Source organism: Notolepis coatsorum, assembly GCF_963971535.1.
Source record: "Notolepis coatsorum genome assembly, chromosome: 2".
Taxonomy (NCBI): Eukaryota; Metazoa; Chordata; class Actinopteri; order Aulopiformes; family Paralepididae; genus Notolepis; species Notolepis coatsorum.
This window is the reverse complement of record NC_140166.1, coordinates 84,664,727-84,687,209: the sequence shown is the minus strand read 5'-3', so window position 1 is coordinate 84,687,209 and position 22,483 is coordinate 84,664,727. Positions and strand designations below refer to the sequence as shown.

Genomic DNA, 22,483 nt, shown 5'->3' with positions numbered 1-22,483 from the left:
TCTGGTCTGCATCCCCTTAACAATTGTAGGTATTGAGCTGTACTGACTGTACCCAGTCTGCAATCAGTTAATAAACTTTTCAATCAATCAATTCAATCAATCAATCAACTCTCCATCTCTCTCCCCTCCCCTCTCTCTCCCCCCCCCCCCCTCTCTCCCTCCTCCCCCCTCTCTCTCTCTCTCTCTCTCTCTCTCTCTCTCTCTCTCTCTCTCTCTCTCTCTCTCTCTCTCTCTCTCTCTCCTTCTCGTCTCCTCCTCACTCCACTACTCACTCTTGCCATTTGTAAGATAAATAAAATAAAAGCTTATTTTTCATCTGCCTGTCAATTTCTTTCTTCTATAATACAGCCAAAATGTATATAGTCAAAAACACGGAATTCAACACAGACTACCAGACAAAGCACCATCTTAGAAAAACACTGATTTAATTAAAGGCACGATCCGTGATTGCAGTGTAGTGTCTTTTGAAACGCCACATGTTTTACGGTACTTTCGAGGCTGTGAAAGGGTCGTTTACATTGGTAGTATCTGTATTGACACCTGAATTCCCCAAGGGGATTAATAAAGGATCATCTCATCTTATCTTATCTTATTGTATTTGTTGCATTTTGACTAATGACCAGGTAAGAAAGTTCCAAAAGCTTCCATTTGTGTGTGAAACTCTTGCCATATATATATATACATGTACCCAAAGTTCAGGATTGTAGTTTTGCTTTATATGCCATCAATACATTCAAGGAATCTACTCTGTACTGTGTCGCTTGACCTCTTTGTGGTCCACCTTGGAGATCTGCAGAGAGGGAGGGGATGTGCATGTTTTCCTTTTTTTCACCGGCACATATGTAGTGGTGTTGGAGCAGCTCTGACAAACAGTTCGACTGTGCCGTTCATGTAGTCAGGGGGAGAGTTACAGTATACAAGGAGAGAGAGAAGAGAGAGACACAGAGAGAGAGAGAAAGAGAGAGAGAGAGAGAGAGAGAGAGAGAGAGAGAGAGAGAGAGAGAGAGAGAGAGAGAAGAGGAGAGAGAGAGAGAGAGAGAGAGAGAGAGATCCTCGTTTCAGGTAGTGTCTGTTTGACGGCACACGTCCAGCTTTCCACTCTGCAGCTATGAATGACATCAAGTTGGCTCTGCTGGGCAGCGAGGGAGCTGGAAAATCAGGTGAGCAAAATGAATGATGGCTGTTTTCTCTGTCGCTTGGGAAATAAAACGTCCTCTACTGTGAACTGTGACATTTATTTCACACACGAGATGATGAAGTATGACATATTGTATATATTCTAGCTATGGATGATGATGTTGTTTGTCCCATAATGCACGCTGTCTCATAGGGTGACGACCCTTCATTCTCTATCTTGTAATCAGGCGTTGCCACCATGCAACCGAACATTGAACTGCAGGGGTGTGAAGTACTAAGTACTTAAGTAGAAGTAATTGTACTTCGTTATAATACTTATGTACTGTTTTTGGGGATTTGTACTTTACTCAAGTATTATTAGGTTTGTATACTTTTACTCAATTACATTCAGAGAAAAAATATATACTTTAAGCAGACCTACAAAGTACAAATCTCGCAGGTCCAACTATTTTAATTAATATATTTGTCTCTCTGGCTGAACTAACGTTAATGTTATTAATCCTGCGGCCAAACTTTATTTAACCCTTTTGCCTCCTTAGCAACTATTTCCTGTATTTAGCCTTTTTTTTCTGTGTGTGTGTGTGTGTACAACTGTGGCTGTGTTGATGATTATGTCATGAAATTGGGTCCATTTGCTTATTTTCCATATATTTACAGAATTTGAGAGGATTATATTTTGAAAACCTCTAAAAGAAAGTTACCAATATTAGAGGACAAAACGACCCCAGTGGTTTATTTCATGCCATTAGGGGTTAGGGTTAGGGTAACCCTAACCCTAACCCTATCCCTAACCCTAACCCTAACACAAATGGGAATATAAGGGGTTACAATTCAGAAATCTTTGGAATCTTTGATAGATATGTTGAGTTAGGTTCATACATAGTGGTATTCATAAAAAAAGAATTGGAACGAAATATTACAAATTAAGTTTTTTATGACCTTGAACGTGATGCAATCTTTTCATGCACTGATGTGCCAACTCTGTCAGTTACCTAACAAGGCAGAAGGGTTAAACAGCCAATCAAATCCCCATCAATGGAAAATTAACCCGCCCATACCCATGCTGATTGGTCCTTGTGCAAGACTAGAAAGTGGGGATCTTTGATTAAACACCTGCAATCAGAAGAATAGACAATCAGAAAAAAAGTTTTAACTTTTTAGTACTTAAGTACATTTAAAAGTAGAAACTTTTTTTTACTTTTACTCAAGTGTGTTTTTAGCCAGATACTCTGACTTTTACTTGAGTATGATTTTGAGACGGTACCCATACTTTCACTTAAGTATAATTTCTGGGTACTTTGTACACCCCTGTTGAACTGTAACCCCTGAGATGATCAACTGAGTTAAATCCAGTCGCACACAGTTTGCAGAGCAGAATTGTTGGAATACCACTGTTGTCCCCCCCCCCCCCCCCCCATTACACTTACATTTGGTTAGAATTGATACATGTACAAAGGAAATGAAGATTGATCGTTATAACACGGTTAATTTACAACAAGGTTAATTTACGGGGGTATTATTTTCCCTGTGGAGCACGGAATTGTTAAGCAAATGTGGTCCCTGAAGCAAACTGGCAGGTTTTCAACCCGCGTCCCTCGGGAGCCGGACGGGGGGGCAGAGGACCACACTTTTCCACATGTGGGGCGGGTAGAAGGTTAAGGGGCAACACGTAGGAGGGGATAACATCACCCAGCGGCTGCTGGTTCAGCTCTCGCCAAGTGCAATCAGGGAAAACGCAAGGGACGGCAAAGAACTCACGCGAGGGGCAAAATAAGCACCAGTCGTCCAGCGAGCAGTACACACACACACACACACACACACACACACACACACACACACACACACACACACACACACACACACACACACACACACACACACACACACACACACACACACACACACACACACACACACACACACACACACACACACACACACACACAGACAGACAGACAGACAGACAGACAGACAGACAGACAGACAGACAGACAGACAGACAGACAGACAGACAGACAGACAGACAGACAGACAGACAGACAGACAGACATACATTTACATTTTGTCATTTAGCTGACACTTTTATCCAAAGTGACTTACAAGTTTTGTACAACAAGTCAGCAGGAAGGATACAACTCTATTAGCTGAGTAACAATGTTCATAAAAGTGTAGGTTAGTATATTAGGACATGGACAAGTGCATGACAGTAAGGTTAGTTAGGGTTAGATTTTTTGTAAATTTTTTATTTCAGATAATGATTGAAGAAGTGCGTCTTTAGTCGACGGCAAAAGATTTGACGGGTTTCGGCTGTCCTAACTGTGGTGGGAAGTTTGTTCCACCATTGTGGGGCAAGGACCGAGAATAGTCGGCTTCTCTTTGATGACCCTCCCGGAGCTCGGATAGGAGTAGGACTGAGACGGCCAGAAGATGCAGAGCGTAGGGGTCTTGAGGGTGTGTAGTTAGAGACCATTGACCAGAGGTAGGCGGGAGCGGTTCCCTTCACCACGCGATATGCCAGGTCGCGGGCCTTGAAGCGGATTCGTGCGGCAATGGGGAGCCAGTGCAGGTCCCTGAGAAGTGGAGTGACATGGGCTGACACACACACACGCACGCACGCACGCACGCATGCGCGCACGCACGCACGCACGCACGCACGCACGCACGCACGCACGCACGCACACACACACACACACACACACACACACACACACACACACACACACACACACACACACACACACACACACACCTGAAGGCAGATGTAGAAACACAAGCAAGCAGGATTCCAATACCAGGGCAATTGTCCAAGCTCCAGGTTTGTAGTGCAATCATGTTGTGAAAATATCATCTGCCTGCATGTACATTCAATGTACATTCTCTCTCTCTCTCTCTCTCTCTCTCTCTCTCTCTCTCTCTCTCTCTCTCTCTCTCTCTCTCTCTCTCTCTAGCTGTTCTGGTGAGATTCCTGACAAAGCGCTTTATCGGAGAGTACGCCTCCAACGCCAGTGAGTACACATTATTTAAACTAGGGCAGCACATCACAAGCTGAATATTGTCCTCGGGACATAAACCGCTTGCTTTATTCACAGCGACACTGTTGCTACTGGCTGCACACCAAAGATATCAACGCGGGGAGCTACAAACTTTCATTAATTCACAGACGTATGAGACTCTGACATGCACTTAGTTGCTGTACAGCACACAGCAATATGCCAACACTGGGATCGCTTCATCTGGGCCTAGAGTATACAGTAAATACTCCAGAGCCTGGTTTCTTAAAGCATGAATTCCAACCCGAAGGGGATTGTGGGTCTGTTTTCACTGGTTCCCCACATAACAAGCGTATGTGTTTTAATGAGCCTGGGTCCTAGAACAAGAGACTTCCTCATTTGGGTCCGAGGTTGAAATCGCTTCTAGATACTCTAGAGGAATGCAGTGACTTAATAACATGACCTCCTGGAGAATTCAAGGAGTATTCACTTTTGGACTGTTGTCTTATGACAGAAGTGTCTCACAGATTGCCGTATGAAATCATTCACGTTGCACGTCTTGCCATTAGTCATTGCTTATCTAGCCGGCTGGATAACGTCCCGGCTTATGGAAGGGTTTACAATTTCAGACCGTTCCACTCCTGGCTAATTATCTTAAGTGAATGAACGTGCCGCGGGGGGTTAGACCCGCTCCTCCTCAGGCTCCTGGGGGGGGGGGCGCTGAGACCCGCTCCTCCTCAAGCTCCTGGGGGGTCGCTGAGACCCGCTCCTCTCAAATCATGTCCTAGAAATTATAAACACATAGCTTCTGACGGGCATCTTCCCAGATGCATTCAAAACAGCCGTCATGAAACCCCTACTAAAGAAACCCAAAATAGACAGTAATGTGCTGATCAACTATCATACAGTCTGGCAGCAACAACCCCAGGACTCTGTTTTCCACCATCAACACACTTCTTAAACCCTCTGACACAATCTCCTGTTCCTTCACTGTCAGTAAATGTGTCTCCTATCTGTCATATCTCCAAACAAAAATTGACAAAATCCACACCCAACTAACAATTGCCTCCGCCAACACTATCTCCCCTCCGGATTCAACCCCCTCTCCACCGCCCAACCCACCTTTTACATCCTTCACTGAAATCATTGCATCGGACATATCCTCCATTCTCTCTACAATGAAAACTTCTACCTGCATCCTGGACCCTATCCCCTCCATCCTAGTCAAGGCTTGTCTCCCTGCCCTTTCTCCCCTAATCACCTCCATTGTAAACACCTCTCTGACCACTGGCCTATTTCCCCCCGCCCTCAAAATTGCTTCTGTCACCCCCCTACTAAAAAAACCCGGTCTCAACCCTGAAACCCTTGATAATTTCCGCCCCATTTCCAACCTCCCCTTCCTCTCAAAAATAATTGAGCGAGCCATTGCCTCCCAATTAAAATCCTACCTCGACAACAATAACCTTTATGATACATTTCAATCCGGATTCCGCACCAAACATAGCACTGAAACTGCTCTTCTAAAGGTCACCAACGACATACTCCTCTCTGCCGACTCTGGTTCCCTCTCCATCCTCATTCTCCTAGACCTCAGCGCTGCTTTTGACACCATCAGTCACCCCATCCTCATCACTCGTCTCCAGTCCTCCGTTGGCATCTCCGGAATCCCCCTCACCTTGCTCCAATCATATCTCTCACACAGGCACCAATTCATCTCTATCAACAACTGCAAATCCCCCACTGCCCCCATCACTCATGGTGTCCCCCAAGGCTCAGTACTTGGTCCCCTGCTCTTCATCCTCTACATCCTTCCACTTGGTCTGATTCTCCGCCAACATGGCCTGCGTTTTCACTGTTATGCAGACGACACTCAGCTCTACCTCTCCACCAAGACTATCACTCCAGCCACTCTCTCCACCCTCAGCACCTGCCTCACAGACATCAAAACATGGATGCAAAATAACTTTCTCAAATTAAACTGCAATAAATCAGAAATCATCATTATCGGTCCAAAATCCCTCACCAGCCACACCCAGGATTTCACCCTAAATATTGATGGTACCATTGTCACCCCCTCCACTCACGTCCGTAACCTTGGCATCATCCTGGACTCCACCCTTTCTTTCCTCCCCCATGTGAACCACATAACCAAATCTGCCTTCTATCACCTCCGGAACATTGCTCGTCTTCGCCCCTCCCTATCACTCTCCGCTGCTGAAACACTGGTTCATGCATTCATATCATCAAGACTAGATTACTGCAACAGCATCCTCTACGGCTCACCAAACACTATTCTCAATAAACTCCAATATGTCCAAAACTCTGCTGCCCGCATGCTCACCTCCACCCGTCGCTCTGATCACATCACCCCTGTCCTCCACGACCTCCACTGGCTTCCAATCAAATACAGGATACATTTTAAAATACTACTCATCACATTTAAAGCCCTCAACAACCTTGCCCCTCCCTACCTGTCCGACCTCCTCCACCGTCACACGCCCACCCGTCGCCTTAGGTCTGCAGATGCCAACCTCCTAACACCTCCCACGACCAAGCTCCGGACCTGGGGCGACAGGGCCTTTGCTGCTGCTGCCCCCTCCCTCTGGAATGCCCTCCCCAGCCATATCCATGATGCAAACACCCTGACATCTTTTAAATCAGCCCTCAAAACCCACCTTTTCAATCTTGCTTTTGACCTCTAATTCTGTCGGTTTTATTTTATTTTGTCGTGTATTATTTTTGTTCTGTTTTGTTCTGTTTTTTTTTTTTTTTGCCATAGTTTGTCTCTCCTGCCCATGTGAAGCGTCTTTGAGCACCTGGAAAAGCGCTATATAAAATAGATGTATTATTATTATTATTAACTATAGGCAAATATCCAACCTTCCATTCATTAGCAAGATACTTCCAAATAAACTTCCTTTCTTAAAGAAAACAACATCATGGAGGAATTTCAATCAGGCTTCAGAACATAGTTGGTCTTTCTGACTATGTATTAAACTGGTTCAGAACATCAAAGGAAGAAAATATTAAGATACTGCAAACCGTGAACATCCAGAGTAGGATGTACCGCCTCAGGTACAGCCCCAGTGTACCGGGAACATGGCAGTACGACAGTCACAATAACGTCTGGAACACCATATAAAATGGCGTCACCCAAAATAACATTGTCCTGATCAAAATCAAAATGGCTGCCACTCAACAGACCAGGTCGCGAAGGCGGCTCCTGCTCCACAGGACACAGGTAACTAGGTTGACCATCACACCTAGTGCATGGCAGAGAATCAGTGTGGACATGTGGATCAATGTCAGAATCATCAACTGACATATTGGGACCATCCCTGCCCACAGGTGAAACATTAGGGACAAATTCTCCACTTGCACAATCTGAATGTAGCCATTTCCGGCTGACTTCCGGTTGCCAATAGCACTTCCTGTCCCATCCAAATACATTGGTTTTAGCTACTTTTCTCCCCTTATTTAAACAACTTTGTCGTCACAGAGAGGCAATGAAACGTTTGTATTATTATAGTATAGAATGTATTTAATAAGCAAACGTTTGTCAGCAGGGTTTTTGGGCTGTATTTCATGTAAAAACGTTTACTGTTAGTTTCCTTGCTCAGCCAGCATTAGCTAACCGAAGCTAGTGGTTAAACAGGCCGGATTAGCTTTGAGCTAACTATCTTTCCCGACCCATGTATTCATTCCATTCTAAACATAACGTTAGTTTACAAAACATGACCTGTCTATATAACGTTGAGGAACAAATTATATAGACGGGTAATGTTTTGAACAACTAACGTTACGTTTAGAATGGAATGCATCGGCAAAGATCCGTTAGCTCAAAGCTATTCCGGCCAGTTTATCAACTTCCTGTCATTTAGAAATATGATTTTATAGTGAAAATCATTACCAAAACGTCCGGAAAAACCTAACGGGAGCATTATAGACGGTCATACAAATGTACAAATGCTATAAGGTGGCAAGAAATGCACTATAAACAATACTTTATGCATCGGCAAAGATCCTTAGCTCAAAGCTATTAAGGCTAATGCTGGCTAACAAGAGGCTAGCGCAAGAAACGACGCCGCAAAGTATTGTTTATAGTGCATTTCTTGCCACCTTATAGCATTTGTACATTTGTATGACCGTCTATAATGCTCCCGTTAGGTTTTTCCGGACGTTTTGGTAATGATTTTCACTATAAAATCATATTTCTAAATGACAGGAAGTTGATAAACTGGCCGGAATAGCTTTGAGCTAACTATCTTTCCCGACCCATGTATTCATTCCATTCTAAACATAACGTTAGTTTACAAAACATGACCTGTCTATATAACGTTGAGGAACAAATTATATAGACGGGTAATGTTTTGAACAACTAACGTTACGTTTAGAATGGAATGAATACATGGGTCGGGAAAGATAGTTAGCTCAAAGCTATTCCGGCCAGTTTATCAACTTCCTGTCATTTAGAAATATGATTTTATAGTGAAAATCATTACCAAAACGTCCGGAAAAACCTAACGGGAGCATTATAGACGGTCATACAAATGTACAAATGCTATAAGGTGGCAAGAAATGCACTATAAACAATACTTTGCGGCGTCGTTTCTTGCGCTAGCCTCTTGTTAGCCAGCATTAGCCTTAATAGCTTTGAGCTAAGGATCTTTGCCGATGCATAAAGTATTGTTTATAGTGCATTTCTTGCCACCTTATAGCATTTGTACATTTGTATGACCGTCTATAATGCTCCCGTTAGGTTTTTCCGGACGTTTTGGTAATGATTTTCACTATAAAATCATATTTCTAAATGACAGGAAGTTGATAAACTGGCCGGAATAGCTTTGAGCTAACGGATCTTTGCCGATGCATTCCATTCTAAACGTAACGTTAGTTGTTCAAAACATTACCCGTCTATATAATTTGTTCCTCAACGTTATATAGATGGGTCATGTTTTGTAAACTAACGTTATGTTTAGAATGGAATGAATACATGGGTCGGGAAAGATAGTTAGCTCAAAGCTAATCCGGCCTGTTTAACCACTAGCTTCGGTTAGCTAATGCTGGCTGAGCAAGGAAACTAACAGTAAACGTTTTTACATGAAATACAGCCCAAAAACCCTGCTGACAAACGTTTGCTTATTAAATACATTCTATACTATAATAATACAAACGTTTCATTGCCTCTCTGTGACGACAAAGTTGTTTAAATAAGGGGAGAAAAGTAGCTAAAACCAATGTATTTGGATGGGACAGGAAGTGCTATTGGCAACCGGAAGTCAGCCGGAAATGGCTACATTCAGATTGTGCAAGTGGAGAATAGAGCTACTGTGGGAAGGCTGGCAGCCTAAGTCAGGCTTAGTAGCCTCTCCAACTAGAACGGTGTCACATGAAACAACAGCACCTCTCATAGCATCCTTCCCACACTCATCCTCCAATTCGTTTGTGGCCTCAGCCACCGTACAGGCTGGGAAGACCTTGAGACACTGCGCTGCCATATCATCTCCTGTCACATGCTTCTCCGGCACGCATGTCAACTCTGGTTTCACCACCGGGCCTAACACAAAGCCACAATCAAGAGAATCATTATGCAGAGCTACATCCACAGTGTGCTTTCCAAAATTCTCAACAGGTACACATTTTAATTCAACAAAGAGTGTGTCACTAAGTGTAATGTCCCAAGTCGACGTATCAACAACATCACTTTTGTCCTTTGACATTTCTCGTGCCACAGCACACACAGGCAACACTCCTGGATGTTTCTGTGCCAGCTCATTACAGACCTCAGAAACCACAGAAATGGGAGTTACAACCGGAGTAGCCAGCACTTTGTCACCAGCCAAATCATTCCCTAGAATGAAGGACACCCCCTTTATGGGAATGTGAGAACATACCCCCACAACAACATTGCCTGATACTAAGGGAGAATTGAGCGTGACCTCATGCAAAGGTGCATCCACAAATCCACCCCCAAAGCCCCGAACAACGACACCGGAATGCAAAGAAGAGTTTTCTGAAAACGGCAAAACCCCCTCCAGAATGAGGGACTGAAAAGCACCGGTATCTCTCCAAATTGTTATAGCCTGTTTGGACTCTAGTGCATTAGTCAGGGAAACAAATCCATTCATCATAAACCTTGAGGAACCCTCAAGCTCTTTGTCCACACGTTTGATACTTCCCCCATCCCCATCTAACGTTGGCATAGCGTTCTGCATATGGTTTCTACCAGAGCCACGGTTCTGAAATTTGACCAGGTTCTTTACAGTAGAAACAGATAATCCCTTCTGGGAATGCACCAGCAGAACCACCCCGCCTAGGAGGTGAAGTTAACTGACCAGCAGACACAGGTTTTGGGAAACGCCCCCCCCCCCCCCCCCCCCCTGAACAGGACGCCTATCCCCGGACTCAACACGGTAGTCCTCCAAAAACACGGACTTGTGTGTCAACACAAACTCATCAGCGAAGACAGCGGCGTCGCCTATCTTCGATACCTTACGCTCATTTAGATGTGTGGAAACGGTATCAGGAACACATCTTTTAAATTCCTCTAGGAGAATCAACTGCCTAAGCTGCTCTCTTGACTCTGCCTTCTGAGAAGTGCACCACCTGTCAAACAGGTTCTCCTTCTCCCTTCCAAATTCAACATAAGACTGCCCCTCCGACCTGCGATAACCTCTAAAACGCTGACGATAGGCCTCTGGGACCAACTCATAAGCCCTCAAAATGGAAGCTTTAACCAGCTCATAATCAGCGCTTTGTTCAAGGGACAGAGCAGTGTAGGCTTCTTGTGCCCTACCAACCAAAACACATTGCAGCAGCAGTGTCCAGGCGGTATCAGGCCACTTCAATGTGGTTGCCACCCGTTCAAAAAGGGGAAAATATCTTTCCACGTCTTTCTCAAAAAAAGGTGGCACCATACTAATATTCCTGCCTACATCAAACCCGGAACGTGACTCTGGATGCAGAGCACCCGCCTGTAAGGCAGCATGCTTATACTCAAGCTCCTTCTGCGCACGCTCGAGCTCCAGCAACATTTGTCTCTCCTTAAACTCATGCTCCTTAAGCTCACACTCATGCTCACGCTCCTCTCTCCTCTCTCTCCCCTTAAGCTCACGCTCCTTAAGCTCACGCTCCTCTCTCCTCTCCTCACGCTCTTGGTGTAGCTGCCTCTCCTTAAACTCCAACTCCCTTATCCTCCAGTCACCCTCTACACCAGATAATAGCAGAGACACGCCAGACGAAGGAGGCTCCTCCACCCTCTCCTCAAGCACCTGCTCCCTAACGAGTAACACCCTTAACGCACTCAAGGCAGACGGCTTCAAACGTTTCTCCCCTGCAGAAAGCTCTACCCTGTAGTGTACAGCAAGTTCTAGCAGTTGTTCTTTGGAAAACTTGTCTAACAAATCATGAGACGGGCGATCAACAAAGTCCCTGATGGAAGCCATTGTCACTGAACCAGCCACCCCAAGCTACACACCCTACCTCACAGACACGAAGAACCACTAACGAACCACGAAGACCCCCCCAACGAACCACTGAAGAACCACGAAGAACCACTGAAGAACCATGAATAATGCTAAATGCCAATAATAACAACCAGAAGGGAACGCAGTGGAAATGTGAGCTCTACGGAGCGCACCTTTCTAGGCTGCACAAAAAAATTAATAAATAAATAAAAAAAACCACCCACCCTAAATAGACGTGTCATACACGCAGGGTGTTAGGTGCTACCAGGTATGCTCACCAAACACTCAAACAAACAAAATAAATCCAACAAACAATTCCAAACAGGTGCGCCTTCTAACCTGATATGACTACATATGCTTCTACGTCTAAACTGCAGAAAAAACCGGCCCACCACATGTCTACCCTAAGAAACACTAAGTCAAGCCCTACCACACTACCTGTGTTTTCTGGCCGCCCTAATCTACCTACCCTTAACCTAATGCCCTGTAGACCTAACTTTCTTCAACTACACCTGCTACCAGTCAAACATCATATACCAATCATTTCATTGACCGCCCCAGGAGTACGTGGTGCACAGGACGCTAACCAACAACCAGAAAATAATGTCCCTATCTACATGTGGTGCCCACTAAACTATATATTTTAACAGCATAAGTAGTCACATCAAATTACAAACAAATACGGCATACTCACCTGTTTGACGAAATGGCTCGAACCCCCACGTTACACTATATGTAACGAACACCACCCAAACCATAATATCATGACACCCCGTGTAACACAAAAAAACACCACCGAACAAATTTTCTAGGGGTAAAAGATCCCGGACGAGCGCCCAACTGTTACGACCCTGGCTCAAGGGACGCAACCTATGTGCAAAACCGACACCAAAACCCCGTGCTCTAACTCAAAGTGCCACTAACTCAAGGAACTATTAAGGTAAATGTAAACTAAGGTACTGGTGCAAACCCAACGGACAAGGACTGAAGAACCTGACAGCTCTTTCTCCAAGCACAGACCCTGCATGTGTGTTCCTAGGTCTGCCTTTAAAGCTCCCAGCAGGTAACCAATCAGCACTAATTGGCTAATTGGCAGCCCTCACCTGCATGCCCTGGTGACACAGGAGTGATCAGGCCTCTAGTACATAACACCATCTAACAACTAGTTAGCTAGCTAACAACAATCTAAACTATAGCTATCCCTTCACACTTTTTAAGGGTAATAATTGTTTCATTATAAACCAATTGTGTAAAACCCTAGAAGAAAAATATTGAGGAGCGGAATATTTACAAATGAACATGAAAAACACAGTCCTCTCACCTCAAGTTCAGCTGCGGCATGGTCATGCTGGACCTACAAAAGGCCTTCGACACTGTCAATCACTCCATTCTGATTGACAAGCTAAAAGCAATTGGTTTTGATAGTTTATCAGTGAGCTGGATGCAATCCTACCTGGAGGGGAGAGAACAGATGGTGGAGGTAAACGGTACTCTGTCCCCCCCCCTCACAGTGAGCTGTGGTGTTCCACAAGGAAGCATACTAGGACCGCTACTGTTCCTAATTTATGCAAATTACATGTCGTCAGCTTGTGACTGCAACTTGTTCCTGTTTGCGGACGACTCAGCCCTGCTGGTCTCTGACAAGAACAAGCTGCAGGTTGAAAAAACCCTCAGCTCGGAACTAGGCAAAATCTGCATATGGCTCGCTGATAACAAACTATCATTACACATGGGCAAAACAGAGTCCATTCTCTTCGGTTCAAATAACAAACTCAGCAAGACCGACGGCTTCTCAGTTACAGTGGGTGACAATATTGTCACAAGGAAAGATGAAATTACCTACCTGGGTTCCATCCTAGAGGCAAATCTTTCCTGTGACAAAATGGCATCCAATGTAATAAAAAAAGTCAACCAACGAATTCGATTCTTGTACCGGATCTCCTCTCTGGTAAACAAGAATACCCTGAAGACTCTGGCAGGAGCACTCATTCAAGGGTACTACGACTATGCTTGCACCTCATGGTACCAAAGCACCTCAAAGGCGCTAAAAAAAAGATTACAAACATCACAAAACAAACTGGTCAGTCAGACTACTTGAACCCACCTCACCCCTGCCCACTTTGACAACCTAGGATGGCTTAGAGTAGACGACAGAGTACAGCAACTTGCAATGGGCCTGGTCTACAAGATACACTACACGACCAAGGTACCCATGTACATGTCAAAATACTTCCCAAAGGTCAGTGAATACCACGACCACAACACCAGAGGAAGCTCAACAAATCATGTTAAACCCAGATTCGGCTCAAACAAGGGATTAAACACGTTTTGCAATTATGCCACATCAATATGGAATGCCCTACCCAAAGCTGTAAAGGAATGTGAATCCCTACCCACATTCAAAACCGCTCTTAAAGAGCACCTACGGGAGGCTGCAATTCGAAACTGGCCACCGTAAATGTCCAAACCCCCCACCCCACCCCCTCCTAATAGACAGTCTCCTCCCCACCGTATGTATATATTCTCTCCCTGCCGTATGTATATTTCTCTCCCACCCACCCACCCCCTCCAAATGTACAGTCTCCTCACCACCGTATGTATATTTCTCTCCCACCCACCCACCCCCTCCTAATGTACAGTCCCCTCCCCATCATATGTATATACTCTGTCAGGATCTATGGGTAACAGTACTGTATATTTGAATACCGTATATGTCACAAATGTATCAGTACTAAATACCTGTATGTCCCTATGCCATAAATGTCATGTATGTTGAGTATGTCATAAATGTCAATATGAATTGAAAATGGGGGACCCTGATGTAAACAAGACAAACGTCTTTCTCTGGTCTGCATCCCCTTAACAATTGTGTGTATTGAGCCGTACTGTATTGTACCCATTCTGCAATCTGTTAAATAAAGTTTTCATTCATTCATTCTGTTTCACTCCAAAGATGACAATGTAGGTGAACTCTGACCCCAATTCTGGACATTTAAATACCAAAATATGGGAGACAGGACCCTCTGGTGGTAAAATATTATGAATGTGACAACCTACCCGGGTGTGACAACGTCCCCCGTTCCCCCTTAATTATTATATTAATATATATATTTTTTTACAAGCACTGTTTAATAGCTTTAATATACTAGCTCCACCAAGGTTTGATAGTGAAACACCATTGCATTGTTATTGTCTACATGCTGTATTTGCGTTCATATTTACCATATGTTCCTTATCACATTAAGCTCTCTTTGAACGTGTTTTCTTTCAGATTCTTTATACCATAAAAGGCTAACCATCGATGGAAGACAGCTAAACTTACAAGTGTTTGATCCATGTTCACAGGTACTGTATTGTTTTATTTTTGGGTAATGAGTTACATTCGTTGCTCACGGTGTCAAAGGTAGTATTATCACAGATGGCAGTGTCTTGAAAATGTATGTTTTGGTTTGAAGGTATTTATGATCTATAACTCAGAATGCACTCAGCCTTTGAATGGTGCAGATAAAGTGGAGGTTATGATAGAAGAACATGTGTAGTAGTGCTTATGGTACCTTGTGTTTTTATTACAAAACCCCAAGGCTCAGATGATTTCTTATCAATAAACTTGCTTGTGATGTGTGCTTACTTACAGGTACCCTTTCTTTGTTTGGGTTCTTTGTTTGTTTATGATTAGTATGGTTATTATAGTTAATGATGATGATTATTCTATTATTATTTTGAGTTGTATGACGCACCTGTAGCAAGTGTGTCAACGTATCAATAGGGGGGAAAAGAAAGCCATTTTCGCTGCCTCATCAAGTTGTCTGTCACCATTGCGTTATGGCCGCCGAATGAATAACTATTCTATACACTAATGACTTTTGACTCACAGTTGGTCGCAAGTTAGATTATGTGAGGATGTGTGTTGTGTTTGACCCCAGTGCCCATCGAACCTACCTTTGCTGTGTCAGAGCGGGAGCAGAAGGTGCATCCTGGAGGAGCCGACCGAGTGGGCGGATGGATTTGTAGTGGTGTACAGCATCAGCGACCGAATGTCCTTCCTCAGCGCCCAAAACATCCTCCGCCAGATCAAAGAGGCCCGTGAGCGGTGCTGTAAAGGGTGAGTGTGAGTGGCTACGGTCCGCTAACCCGAGGATGGGGCCGAGCAGAGGGGCTGACTTTGATGAACTAATGAGTCCCATTCAGGGCTTGACATTAACTTTTTGGCTCACTAGCCACTGTGGCTAGTGGTTTTCCAAAGTCACTAGCCACTCAGCATTTTCACCAGCCAAAAATCACCACACTAAATAGTTTTTTCATCAATACGTTCCCATTTTATAGCGTGATGATGAATAGGTTTAAAATCAAAATGCATATGATCGGTATCATGTTCCACCATGAATGCATGAAAGGGGGGACGGGGGACGGACGTTGTTTCTGATTATTGATTACCAATAACGGCATTCGTTATTGTAGCATCATACACTGATGTGTCATGATGTCATGATGTCACTGTGTATGTCATAAATGTCACTATAAATTGAAAATGGGGGACCCTGATGTAAACAAGACAAACGTCTTTCTCTGGTCTGCATACCCTTAACAATTGTGTGTATTGAGCCGTACTGCATTGTACCCATTCTGCAATCTGTTAAATAAAGTTTTCATTCATTCATCGGCTGGTTGGCTATGCTAACAAGGCCTGATCAGCATGAAATCGTTCTTACCTGTGGCCGGTTGGATCCCAAAAAGGATTTCCCAGTTATTGATCGCCATCAGGTAGATCGATATGTCCATTGGCTGATGCTATATTCCTTTACTGCATACTGAATTCGGCGTCGCAAAAGGTATTCCATGCGATCTGATGAAGGCATAGCTTCACGCTAACAGAAAAAGTAGGCCTGAATGAAAATCTTTTACATCTGGTCTGAAAACAAGGAGTACTCCATTCTCGAGACAGCACCACTACCAGGATCTGGCCGGTAATGCACTTTTCTGAATTGTTGTGGGAGTTGTAGTATTATGTAGTATCACTTGGATTGACTTAATTATTGCTGATGCCTTTTTTAGACTACAATGTTTTTTTTTCATAGAAAGAAAGTCACCGGCCACAGCCGATAGAATGACAGAGTTACCGGCCACAGCCGAATTCTACCAGCATTTGGCCGGTGGTCAGGTGTTAATGTCAAGCCCTGGTCCCATTGCTGAGGTGAACATTAGGGCCCATCGGGGTGGGGAAGTGGCAGATATGCCCCAGTATGAGGGGGTAAAAGGTAACAGGGAAAACTAAACCGTATCAGAAATATGAATGCAAAACACAGCTGTGATGGAAATGTTGACTTTTCTCAATGAAAAGAACTTCTCGGATTTTAAACTTCAGGAGCTGAGTTCATTATGTGGGCAAATGGGTTCTTATGCTTAATTGAATTAATCCCAGAATGGGTTATTATATCCCGTTTTCTCATTGATGTTAATTAAAATTGGATCAAATATTTAGAGAGCTGGGGAATAGTGGACGTTTCTTACACAACGAGGGCTTTATTGCGGTACGAGCGCGGACAGCTGGAGATCAGGATACTAATTGTATCACGCATGGTTTTCAAAGTGATATGTGGGTGGCCTTTTACTTTCACTGTGCTCGTCCCACTCCACTGACACATGCCTTCTCTATTTGATCGACCACATCAGACAAGAGGTGGATGTGGGCAAATACTGCGGCATGGTCATGCTGGATCTTCAAAAGGCTTTCGACACTGTCAATCTCTCAAGTCAAGTCAAGTCAAGAGTTTTAATTGTCACGGCATACAAGTATACAATGAAATGCGGGTGGTCTTGCCCGCAACGATGTGCAATACAGTGTTACAACATATAATAGAATCCAATAAAAAAACAACATTGTGCAATAAACAGGTAACAGGTAACCTGGTGTGACATCTCGGTATCTGTACATACTCTCCATTCTGATTGTAAAGCTAAAAGCAATTGGGTTTGATAGTTCATCAGTGAGCTGGATGCAATCCTACCTGGAGGGGAGAAAACAGATGGTGGAGGTAAACGGGACACTATCCCCCCCCCCCCCCCCCCCCCCTTCCAGTGAGCTGTGGTGTTCCACAGGAAGAGCATACTAGGACCGTTACTGTTCCTAATTTATGCAAATGACATGTCATCAGCTTGTGACTGCAACTTGTTCCTATTCGCGGACGACTCAGTCCTGCTGGTCTCTGACAGGGACAAGTTGCAGGTTGAAAAAGCCCTCAGCTCTGAACTCGGCAGAATCTGCACCTGGCTCGCTGATAACAAACTATCATTACACCTGGGTAAAACAGAGTCCATTCGCTTTGGATCAAATAACAAACTCAGCAAGACCGACGGCTTCTCAGTTACAGTGGGTGACAATATTGTCACAAGGAAAGATGAAATTACATACCTAGGTTCCATCCTAGAGGCAAATCTTTCCTGTGACAAAATGGCAACCAATGTAATAAAAAAAGTCAACCAACGAACTAGATTCTTGTACCGGATCTCCTCTCTGGTAAACAAGAATACCCTGAAGACTCTAACAGGAGCACTCATTCAAGGGTACTACAACTATGCTTGCACCTCATGGTACCAAAGCACCTCAAAGGCACTAAAAACAAGATTACACAGTACATTTCGCAGAGTAAATTTGACTCAAAATGAGTAAAATGTACTCAGTTTGAGTAAAATGTACTCTGCGAAATTTACTGTGTACAAACATCACAAAACAAACTGGTCAGATTACTGCTTGACCGCTTACTCCTAAAACCCACCTCACCTCACCCCTGCCCATTTTGACAACCTAGGAATAGGATGCAGGGCCGTTTCTGACCATTTTGGTGCCCTAGGCCACACACCCACTGTGTCCTACACAGAGCTGCCTGTACGTCACACAGCCGGAAACACACTCCTACACAGAGCTGCCTGTACGTCACACAGCCTGAAACACACTCCTACACAGAGCTGCCTGTACGTCACACAGCCTGAAACACACTCCTACACAGAGCTGCCTGTACGTCACACAGCCTGAGACACACTCCTACACAGAGCTGCCTGTACGTCACACAGCCTGAAACACACTCCTACACAGAGCTGCCTGTACGTCACACAGCCGGAAACACACTCCTACACAGAGCTGCCTGTACGTGTTTATTATTCTGGAAATGATCATTTTAGTTGATGAAATATTTTAATTGACAAAATATTTTAGTTGACGAAATATTTTTTCATTTCAGTGTCACAGTATGACCTCAATCTCCAAAATAAGAGATATATATATATATATATATATATTTTTTTTTGGCGCCCTCTCCAGCCATTGGCGCCCTAGGCCCTATGCATAGAAACAGCCCTGCTAGGATGGCTTAGAGTAGACGACAGAGTACAGCAACTTGCAATGGGCCTGGTCTACAAGATACACTACACCACTAAGATTCCCATGTACATGTCGAAATACTTTCCAAAGGTCAGTGAATACCACGACCACAACACCAGAGGGAGTTCCACAAATCATGTTCAACCCAGATTTGGCTCAAACAAGGGACTAAATACATTTTGCAATTATGCCACAAACATTTAGGCATACCCACCTTCAAACTACGGGAGGCTGTAATTCAAAACTGGCCCCGGTAAATGTCCAACCCCCCCACCCAACCCCCTCCAATGTACAGTTTCTTCCCCCTCCAATGTATATATTCTCTTTTAGAAACTCTGTCTGTAAATAAACAGTACTGTATATTTGTATATCTTGTATGTCATAAATGTCTGGATGTAACAGTACTGTATATCCTTGGGCAAGACACTTAACCTACTTGCCTCGTATGAATGTGTATGCATGTGAATGAATGTTGGTGGTGGTCGGAGGGGCCGTAGGCGATGATTATTCGCCATGCTTCCGTGAGTCTGCCTCAGGGCAGCTCTGGCTGCAATTGTAGCTTACCACCACCGGTATGACTGTGTATGAACGAATAATGGACTCTGTGAAGCGCTCTGGGTGTCATGAAGAGCACTATATAAATCCAAGCCATTATTATTATTATATCTGTATGTCGTGTATGTCATAAATGTTATGATGAATTGAAAATGGGGGACCCTGATGTAAACAAGACGAAAGTCTTTCTCTGGTCTGCATCCCCTTAACAATTGTGTATTGAGCCGTACTGTATTGTACCCATTCTGCAATCTGTTAATACAATTTTCAATCAATCAATGCATACCGGTGTACGTGCAATATGACAGGGAATCATTCTGAAGTAACTTTTTTGCTTTTCAAATGAAACCGGGTCAATGGATTTGACCGTATGGTCAATAATTTGACCATAAAAGTGATGGCAAACTAATAACAACATATTTATCATATGTATGTGTGTGTGTGTGTGTGTGTGTGTGTGTGTGTGTGTGTGTGTGTGTGTGTGTGTGTGTGTGTGCATGCGTGTGTGTGTGTGTGTGTGTGTGTGTGTGCACATGTGTGCGTGCATACATTATTGTAGACAATACATGGGGGGAAGTAACAAAGCAGCAGTTAAATGTTTATTTAAGCACCTCCTGTAACAGTTTTATAGAGGAACAGTTTTTTGCCAGGTGGGGGAAAAGCATTCCATAATTTGATCACCCTATATTATGCTTTGTTGTGACAGGGTGGTGGACATTCATACATAACATACACATAGGTTTTTATGAGCAGTCACCATACAGTGTTAATTGTTTGTGTGTCAATTAGTCCTGTGTATTGTCATGTCAGAGTTTTGTTGTAATAAGGTTATGTACATTTGTTTATGTTTTTGTTGTTTACTTTGTCCAGCATGTGGTCTTTGTACTGCATGATTATGTACATTGTTTATTTTCTTTATTGTTCATTGTCTTTGTATTGCATGTTCTTTGCACGTTTTGTGTTCACATCAACCTGCAAAGGGACTACAGATGGAAATTAGCTTAGTTTCAAGTTTTCAAGTTTGTTTATTAATTATCACAATAAAATACACATACTTTACGGTGAAATGCTTGGTTCAGCCTATGAGAGTGTGCTTCATACAGTAAAAAAAAGTAAGTAAGAAAGTAAGTAAAAAAAAAAGTAAGTAAAGAGGAATATACAATATACATATATACAATATACCGTACAATATAAAATCTAAAGTACAACCTAGGTACAGTCTAAGTAGTGCAGTGGCCTGTAGGCTGTTGTTGTTATTTACAGCCTCAAACCGTGCATAGAAGGTATTGAGTTCGTTTGCCAGGGATATATCATTATTCAGCATGGGGGGGGGGCCTTTGTAATCTGTCATCGTTCTGAGGCCCTGCCACATACCTCTGGAATCAGCCTGTTCCAGTTCCACCTTATCCCTGTATCACCTCTTTGCCTCTTTTACTGTCCTCCTTACGTTGTATCTCGCCGCCTTGTGCTCATCCATGTTGCCTGGCTGTTGCCTGGCAGTGGCATGTTTACATATAATTGTTCATTAATGTGCATTGTCCCTATTTTTAAATAAATTAATTGAAATAGAAATGTGTTGTGACTGACAGGGTGGTGGACATCCCGGTCTTCCTGGTGGGGAACAAGCAGGACATGTGCCACGCCCGGCAGGTGTTCCAGGAGGAGGGTCGCTCCCTGGCGCAGGAGAACCGCTGCCACTTCCAGGAGGTGTCCGCGGCCGAGGACTACCTGGAGATCTCCAACCTCTTCACCAAGCTCATTCGACACGTGATGGAGCACTTGAAGCACGGCGCTGACCGCAGACGATACAGTGGCTCCAAGTCCATGGCCAAGCTCATTAATAATGTCTTCGGCAAAAGGAGGAAGTCCGTCTGAGGGAGGAGGTCTGTGTTCACTTAAATAAAGGATTTAGAGGAGAAGAAAAACCTCCCCCTTTCAAATTTTGTTTGTATTTTGTAAGGGGAAGTAACCCCACCGTGGCAGCAAAGTTTGGACTCTCAAATAATTTTTTTTAAGTGTGAATATTAAGAATGAATGTGTTACAGTTTCACATTGTGATGACGTCACAGAGTTTAGTCTAATTTCTCTGGTCTGGTTTTCCGCCCGACCACCGGGTCATTCATTCGTCTTCATGAGTTCTGATTAGACTAGACCAGTGGTTCCCAAAGTCGGGGTCGCGACCCAAAGGTGGGCCGCGAGCAGCCACGGGTGGGCCGCGAGATGATTTTAAAAAAAATAAAAAAAAATAAAAAAATATATTTTTTTATTTTTTGTTTTTTTATTTTTTATTTTTTTATTTTAATTTTTTTTGTCAGGCCACTGAACTTAGAAGCAGGCCAGGACAGTGTTTCTAGTTGTATTCTAAAATTCTATTCTATTGTATTCTAAAATGTGACTATATGGTTTTATATTAACTTAATAAATAAACAAAAACGAAAAATCTACTTATTTCAACGAACATTTCAAACTAAATAACAGATTATGCACATAAAACGCTGAACACAACCGAAGCAACAATAGTATTTTAATGAGGCTATTATTATTATCATTATTATTTTGCAACAAGTTAGCCCTCTCATAAATAGCACATATAAATGAATAACTAACTTGAACTAACTTAATAGGATTAAAGTGATATTTGGCTTAAAAAATCGGTCGCCTGGCAAAAAATAAATTAAAAAAAAAGCCAGACGATGTGCATTGGGCCGCGGCTCTCTGACGCCTTATTTTCTGGGCCCCGGCCTGAAAAGTTTGGGAACCCCTGGACTAGACCACATGAATAACAACCTTCTGTAAAAAAGAAAAGAAGAAAAGAAAATATTGAGTTTTTTCAGGTTTAGCATGATCCATGTCTGCGTTGTCTTTTGGGTGGAACATCTTTCTTTAACCTGTTTCCAGTGAGTAGAAATTAAATATACTTTACTTTATTGTACCTTATATATTACAGTTTGTTATTAAAT

The 22,483-nt window shown here is 43.4% G+C and overlaps 1 protein-coding gene across 2 annotated transcripts; it reads left to right on the top strand.

The window, feature by feature from the left end:
• Nucleotides 1-1,051: 1,051 nt before the first annotated feature.
• rerglb (RERG/RAS-like b) lies at nt 1,052-21,428 on the top strand. Of its 2 annotated transcripts, none has more exons than XM_084309191.1 (5): nt 1,052-1,160; nt 4,086-4,142; nt 14,865-14,938; nt 15,547-15,695; nt 21,113-21,428. In XM_084309191.1, exons 1-5 carry the CDS (start codon nt 1,109-1,111, stop codon nt 21,396-21,398), a joined length of 618 nt encoding a protein of 205 aa, XP_084165317.1. In that variant the 5' UTR covers nt 1,052-1,108; the 3' UTR covers nt 21,399-21,428. The 2 variants fall into 2 exon arrangements, with proteins under 2 accessions (XP_084165317.1, XP_084165316.1); XM_084309190.1 differs by having other exon boundaries at nt 15,517-15,695.
• Nucleotides 21,429-22,483: the final 1,055 nt, after the last annotated feature.

Bases quoted from the DNA above. Each gene is read 5' to 3' on its own strand.
- rerglb (XM_084309190.1), top strand. From the start codon at position 1,109: ATGAATGACATCAAGTTGGCTCTGCTGGGCAGCGAGGGAGCTGGAAAA. The intron at 1,161-4,085 runs GTGAGCAAAATG...CTCTCTCTCTAG, and splicing joins CGAGGGAGCTGGAAAATCAG to CTGTTCTGGTGAGATTCCTG. The intron at 15,696-21,112 runs GTGAGTGTGAGT...TGTGACTGACAG, and splicing joins CGTGAGCGGTGCTGTAAAGG to GGTGGTGGACATCCCGGTCT.